Genomic DNA, 7,680 nt, shown 5'->3' with positions numbered 1-7,680 from the left:
TGGGCTGAGAGTTTGGAGTTGAATTTGTGACACTCGCAAAGACAATCAGAAATCTGGGAATTGCTTGATGTGTGAATCATTCGCTTTGTGGGGGGTGGGGAGGTGGCCACACATCCTTCTTTCCCTCTGTGTCAGGAGGTGTTTGGAGCAGTGTGGCTCCAGCTGAGGGTGTCCCAGGAAAATCTGCAGCCTCTTTGCTCCACAGATGTTTCCATTGAGAGCTTTCTATGCAGAGCTGGTTTTTGCAAGCCTCTGGTGTCTGCCCTGAGCACTTGTTTATCATTACTTAACTGCATCCTTCACTGCACCAGAACATTCCCTGATAAATACTGTGTGACCTCCTTACAAATGGGGTGGGGTCTCTAAGGGCCAACGAGGATTCCTTCTTGTTTAACAAGCTTGGAAGGCAGGGAGCAGCCAAATTACCCCCCCGTCCTCCCAGACTTGGCAGGGGGCTGCGTGTTTTGAGTGCATTTGGCAGAGTTTTGGTGTTCTGACTCAGCAAATGGTAACAAAGGGAGGATGGCGAAGCCTTCCTTTATTCCATAATCCTGTTTGCTTTTCTGGAAATCGGCTATAGCCTCAGAATCACTGACTCAATTTTTGGATCCTATTCTCATGACAAAGCGGCTGTCTGGTTTAAAACAAGCCCGTTATAAAAAGGGCACCTCAGATCCTGGCTGTTTGTAACAGCTGCTGACGTTCCTCCGGCACAGGGGAGCTTGGCTGGAACGGAAAATGTCCAGAGCTGGAACCAAGGTAAGTTTATTTGCAGTGTATTCATGATTTTGGCTAAAAGTGCAGAATTTAGCAGGGATGAATTGTGGAGAAACTTTGTTTTCTTTGTTCTGCTGACAGCTTCCCCCTCTGTCAGCATGTGGGCAGGGGGAGATGCTTGAAATCCCTCCTCACATGGAGGGAAGCTGGAGCTGAGCCCTCCCAAGGCTTTTCCCAGATTTTGGCTGGTTCCTCTAGGTGTGGCTCTGCCAGAGGATGGAGTCAGGCGCAGTGACTGGTGAGGGGGCATTTTGAAATGATTCTAAATCAGCAGGATCTGATGCCTTGGAAATAGAGGGTGGAGGGGGCCGTGCCAGCAGGGAATCACTGCGCTTTTGGAGCGGAGTCTCACGGAAAGCTCTCTTGGAGCCTTGGGAGAGCCTGACTCCCAGCACCAGCAGAGCTGCCACATGCCTGTTCATGGTGGAGCAGAGGGGGTGCTGCGACACGAGGGCTCCTGGGCAATGGCAGTAGCACCGAAGGGAATGGTGTTCCCTGAGGGATGCATACAGGATGCCCACAGGCCTTGGGATTCAGTGCAGTCGGCAGGGATGAACTTGAAATTGGAGGAGGAGGTAGGTCGGGAAGCTCAGCTTCAGCTGGAGTGACATCTCAGGTGGGCATCCAGCTCCTCAGGCTTGGGTTTAGCAGAGCTGAGCTGGCTGGTGCCACAGAACTGCTACCGGGACTGGGCAGGGAGAAACAGCTGGGGAAGGAAGGGAGGGTGAGGACTTGGGCCAGTGTCCCCTGTGGAAGGTCAAACACCTGTTAGGAGGCTGTGGGAAGAGCTTGATCTGAACTTTGCTTTTGGGCTGGATTCCCTTTTGCCTATGGAGACTGTAAGACCCGAGGGGGTTTGGAAGCCCAGTGGGTTTGGAGGCACTGGGCAATGCTGTGGACGATCTGCTCTTGGCTTTTCCATGTCCTTTGGCTCTGTGGCTCTCAGTGGTTGGGCTGTTGGTCTGGGAAGCTGAGGAGGGTGTGCTGGTGGCTCCTGGATCCCAGGGGTGCACGCTTTCTGTACCTGTGCCTAAAAAAGGTGCTGGGGAATTGCAACTACTCCATCCTCGAGTCTCCTCTCAGCTTGGAAAGCCTTGAGCACATTCTGCCTTCCCCCTGCTGAAAGCCGTGTGCCCTTGGAGTGTGCCACGGGGAATTCACAGAGTATGTGCTGCTGAGGGGCAGCAGGATGGCCAGGAGGAGTTATCTCCTATTTCTCTTATGTTTAGCACATTCCAGGGAGAAGAAAAGGGCAAAGTAGGGAATTAAACACCATTTCTCACAACCCCAGCAAGCGATCTGCTCTGGAAAGGGATCACTGCTGACAGAGGAAGCACTACTGGATATTTTTTATGGGTTTTCTTCTAACTAAGCTGCTGTTGAAAAGAAATGTGTGATAACTCAGGTGAGGTGACCAAAGCAAGAGTTTTTCAGTCCTGCAAGGAAGATCTGCTCTGGCAAATGTGGTATGTGCCTGGAAATCCCCAAAAGGCAAGGTTTGGGCAGGGAGAGGTTAGCAGGTGAGTGCTGGGAGCAGAGCTCCTGGAGGGTATGGCTGAAGGCAGGTGGTTTCCCTGCAAGTGAGAGGGGACAGAAACAAGGCTGCAAATCTGGATTTGGAATCTGTAATTCACTTGTAGTTATTCTGGGGTGAAAACATCAACCTGCTCTGTTGGTGCCTGAATCCATGCAGGAAAACTGGGAAGCGAAGGTCTGAAATGAGCTGAGGGTGTGTCTGAAGGGCCGTGCTGGACAGTGGGTGGGCAGGATCCCTTAAATTCTGGGATTAAACCAGGGAGCAGCACTTTGGTTGGACACAGGTCTGTAGGAACAGCCATATCCTTAACGTGCCTTTGGATTTCTTTGGCTTTGTGGTTTTGTAAGTACAAGGGGAAATGCCTCCCTGGAAACATCAGGTAGCTTTGCCAGGCTCTGGTTTGGTTGTGTTAGGCTGGGTGGGGAAGGAACATCACTGAATCCCAGAATGGTTTGGGTTGGAAAGGATCTTAAAGCTCATCCAGTTCCACCCCCTTCCATGGGCAGGGACACCTTCCACTATCCCAGGTTGCTCCAAGCCCCATCTAATCTGGCCTTGAACTCCTCCAAGGATCCCTCTGCCCAGAAAGCAGATCCACATTGGGCAGAGTTCATTATCAACCATGTTGGACACTCGCTGCGTGGACAGGAGCGGGACAGGATCAGAGCTTGGGGACAGAGGTTGGAGAGAGGGATCAGCCATCCCAGCAGAGGATAATGCTGAGCTGGGAAGAGATGAATCCCTGCAGAGGGTTTTCCAGGGATGCTTTGGCTTCCTTGACCAAGGGCTTCAAGAAGAGGGTGACTGGTGGTGTGTGACTGCCAAACCCAGCGAGCTGAGCTTTCGGTGTTGCCTTTGGGTCAGGCCAGCAGATTTTTTGGGTGATACCTTTAGGCACAATGATCCAGAAGCAGGATCTGGAAAAGGCAGTGGGTTGTGGCCGGGAAGACCTGGCCACCGTGGTTAACTGCCCAAGAGTGGGAAAACAGGGACTGGGCACTTCAGTGCTCTCCTTTCACAGCCTTTATTCACTGCTGGAAAGGTTGGAGCGATTCCCAGCTCTCCACTGTGTGAAGGTGGGAAGAGCTTGGTCAGGATTTTGGGGGACAGGTTATTTTGTGTGCACCGATTGCTTCGTGATGGCAGATCAGTCCTTGAAATTAAGGGGAAAATAGAATTATCCTAATAAATGTCCAGTAGCAGGCTGCAAAATCAAGAGCATGAATCCTCTGGCACGATCAGTCCGACTCCCCAGATCCCTTGGTCAGGCTGGTGGGACACACTGACCAACCAGCTCCAGCAAAAGTCCAACTCATTCAATTTTTAGCACCAAACAAATGATTAAAAATAAAAAGTGAGTGACTTGTCCTGGATTTGGGTTGAAACACTGACAATGGATGATTTTTTAAGAACAGGGAGGTTACGTCGATACCAGTAGCCACAGCGCTGTGGGTGAAGTACAGCAGATGGTGGTGGTGGTGGATATTAATAGCCCAACTATGGAAAAAACATGGGAAAAAATGGATTGTGGAACACTGCATGTTGGGTGTGGCCAGAAAGATTCTCTCTAGAGCTTCTGGTGTTGTAATCAAGATAGACACAATGGTTTGGGAATCCTCTTGACAAGAGCAACTCTTGATGAGTAATTGTCACCTGGGAGGAGCTAAAAAGAAAGGACTGGTCTGGTCTAGGGCTTGGCAATATTTCCATGAAGGGATTTTTGAGGGAAACTGGGTCTCTTCTCCCGGGCTGGCTGGGTGGGAGGAATGGGATTTGCTCATCAGCTCCCAAGATCGTTTCAAGGCAGGTTGTGATCAAGCAGGGTAAAGTGCTTTGGGGTCAGCAGCCCGGCTATAGAGCAGCTCTTGGGAAAGAAATGATTGTGGATTTGTCAGAGGTTTCATGAACTTGCAGCAACCAAGCCACAGATACAGTCCTTGGATATCCATAAAACTGGTACCCACCACACACGTGGAATGCTCTCTTAGTTTCTCCTGGCATGGGCAAATCTTGTGTGATGTCCAGCTTTGGGCAGTGGGTTTCGAGACAGGGAGTTTTGAGTTGTTCAAACGGGAACAAGGATGAGCTGGAAGACATGAGCCGGGAAGAAAGAGACTTCTCCACCCCTTTATCAGTAAAGATCTCGCTGCAAACACTTGGTAAGCCAATATAAAGGGAATCATGGAATGTTTAAGGCTGGAAAAACCCTCTAAAGGTGGTCAAGTCCAACTGCTAAGCCAGCGCTGCTAGACCCACCCATGTGCCCAGAAATCAGCTTTGTACATTCCATTGACTTCTCGCAGCTCCCCGGCTGTAATTTAGTAACTCCTGATCTAGAGAAGGTGGGAGGGAATTGTTTTGATAGTGTTTTGCTGGAAAGAGGACAGGGACTTCTCCAAGGGCTTGTTGGGTTGGACTGGGACAGAACAAGGGTCTGGGAAGGGCAGAACACTGGTGGCAGCTGGAGGCATTGGGGCCAGACTGGTGAACTGACTGCAGCTGGTGCCGTTCCATGGCTGGGCTTGACGACTTCTGATATCTCGAGGGCTCTGCTTTCAGGTATTTCCTGCTGTGGTGTGGCTGGAATACAGAGACATGTGCTGGATGAGGAACCTCCCCACTCTTCCCCCTCTGCTCATTTCAGGTCACCTTCTACGAAGACAAGAACTTCCTCGGCCGTTACTACGAGTGCGACAACGACTGCCCCGATTTCCACACCTACCTGAGCCGCTGCAACTCCATCCGTGTGGATGGAGGCACCTGGGTGGCCTACGAGAGGCCCAACTATGCTGGGAACATGTATGTGCTGACCCACGGGGAGTATCCCGACTACCACCACTGGATGGGCCTCAACGACCGCCTGGGCTCCTGCAAGTACATCCAGATCGTAGGTGTCACCCCTCCCCGGGGCATGCTTGCACTTCCACCCATCGTGGGAGGGTTTCCCCCAGGCAAACACAGTGCCTGTCTTCCTGGGGAACCACAGAGGGGGTGGCTGCTCCCACAGTCCCGCTCTGGGAATAGCAAGGTGTTTGGTGAGAGGACAAGGTGAATCTCTCCCGCTCTGGATTGTGGTGGGAAAAGGCCGATCCCTCTGAGTGTGGGTGGGTTTCCATAGGAACAGCAGTGTCATTTCATCGGCGTGTTCCTTTAGGGATTTCGGTGTCCAGGCAGGTTGCTCCAAAGTTTGCCTCCTGCCTTTTCCCTGGTGTGTAACCGACTGATCCAACACGCTCAAGGCCTGTAACTGTGGGATGTAGACTTTGCAGGAACATTTGGAATGAGGGGCAGTTTCCTCTCTAGCAAGCCCGGACTCCCTTCTGACACAGGGAACTGAATCTGTGTCACCAAACCCCTCTGGGCATGGAGACACCAACCCCAGAGCAGCCCTGGAGTGCCCAGAAACGGGAGGGATGCCTGGAGCCCTCCTTGGCCATGCTTGGAGCCTGGTGCCTCCTGGTATTAGGAGAGCACAGGAGGTGTGCTCATCCCCTCCTAACTGATGATGGGGAGACAGGAACAGAGAGAAGGATCCTTTTGGGAAGCCTGTGGGGAGCAGCATCCTTTAAAACTGGGATTGTGGATGAAGAGCTGCTGCTGAGGTTTTGCCAGCAGTGGGGCAGACACTGGTGATCCGTGGGTTGCTGACTTGGAGCACGGCCATGAATTCCCACTGCATGGAGCAGATCTCACAGCTGACAACGCGTTTTGCCTTTCCAGCTGGGAGTCTAACGCCCCTCTCAGCCTGTTCTGGCTTTGAGCTGCGTCTAAATCCCTTGGCACAGGGCAGGGAAAGTTTCCAGCGCGTTCAGAGCACTGATCTGGCTTAAGACATGGAGCCAGAACACGTGCGGCATGTAAGAGCAGCACAGCTTCCTCCGCCAGGATGAAATGTGGGAGCCTTATCCTGCATATCCACCTGGTACCTGGCTTTCCCTCCTGCCCTGGGGAGACCCCAAGACCTCGCAGAGCTCGGCTGGAGCTGGCAAGGAGGGAGCGGGCTGGGAAGGAAGGGGAAGAGGTGTCCAGGCAGCTGCCGATTAAACGCTGCCGCGGTGCCTTCGGGCAAGGAGCGCTTCCAACCCCGGTGGGAAGCAGCGCTGCCTCTGCAGCAACACGGCCCCGCCGGGGTCAGCAGCTCATTAAACTCCTCTCCGCCCGGAGGAGCGGGGACTGGAGGGAGTCTGGCTCTCTGATGCTCATGTGGAGCAGCTGAGGGGTTCAAGCCCGCCCGGGATAGCGAGCCTGGCACTGCTGCCTCAGCCTTATCCCTGCCTTCCTCCCCACGGAGCTGCTCTGCTCCAGCTCGGTTCTTTTGTACCCTCTTCGCACGTGATGCTCTGTTAAAATTTACCCCAGCTGCTTCTCCCTGTGCTTTTGGGGGCTGACGTGAGATTTCAGCCCTGTCCTGGTGTGCTGGGGGTGGTTGGTACCTGATTTGAGTCTGGCTGTGCCCAGACTCTGCCCCCATGTCAGAGCTGGGACATGTCAGTGCCTCCATCCGATGCTCTGGTTGCCAGTGAAGTCACCCAGAGCAGCTGTGGCTGCCCCACCCCTGGCAATGCCCAAGGCCAGGTTGGACGGGGCTTGGAGCACCCTGGGACAGTGGGAGGTGTCCCTGCCCACGGCAGAGAGGTAGAACCGGATGATCTTTAAATCCCTTCCAACCCAAACCATTCCACGACTCTGTGATTTTTCTCTCCCTTTTTTTTTTTTTTTTTTTTTTTTTTTCCTTCTAGCCAAGCGGAGGCCGAGGCCACATCCAGGTGTTCGAGAAGGGAGATTTTGGCGGGCAGATGTTCGAAGCCACCGAAGACTGCCCCTCCATCATGGAGGAGTGGCACATGCGTGAGGTGCACGCCTGCAGGGTGCTGGAGGGCGTCTGGGTGTTCTACGAGCACCCCAACTACCGGGGCCGGCAGTACGTGCTGCCCAAGGGGGAGTACCGCAAGCCCGTGGAGTGGGGCGCGGCCAGCCCCGCCGTCCAGTCCTTCCGCAGCATCTCCGAGTGAGCCAGCCCCGTGAGCGGGCCTGCCACACCCCCCCAATAAAGCAACTGAGTCGCTCAGCTCCGCCTCGTCCTGCTTTATTCCCGGGATTTGCGTGCGGGTTGTCCTGTCTCGGGGGAGCTGGGGTGGAGCGGAGCCTTCTCGGAGCAAAACACCCCCCGCCAGCCCCAAGGGGCTCGTTGGCACCCCCTTCCCCATGCCCTGCCCGCTGTCGCACTGTTCCTTTAGGAAAAGGCTATCCCGAAGCTGGAGCTTGGCCATTCCGGTGGAGCAGCGGGACCAAATATCCCTGGATTCCAGTCTTGGGGGGTGGCTGTGGGTGGCTCTGTCATGTCCCTGAGAAGTCCCTGCCTGCTC

General features: G+C 53.8%; 1 protein-coding gene across 1 annotated transcript; it reads left to right on the top strand.

The window, feature by feature from the left end:
• Positions 1 to 738: 738 nt before the first annotated feature.
• On the top strand, positions 739 to 7,326 carry CRYGS (crystallin gamma S; the record flags this gene model as incomplete). The annotated part of the gene is made up of 3 exons (XM_082288353.1): positions 739 to 759; positions 4,959 to 5,201; positions 7,054 to 7,326. 3 exons carry the CDS (start codon positions 739 to 741, stop codon positions 7,324 to 7,326), a joined length of 537 nt encoding a protein of 178 aa, XP_082144479.1.
• Positions 7,327 to 7,680: the final 354 nt, after the last annotated feature.

This window comes from Coloeus monedula (assembly GCF_965178545.1).
Source record: "Coloeus monedula genome assembly, chromosome: 10".
NCBI lineage: Eukaryota > Metazoa > Chordata > Aves > Passeriformes > Corvidae > Coloeus > Coloeus monedula.
Note: the sequence above shows the minus strand (reverse complement) of the source record. Positions and strands in the feature narration are given on the sequence as shown.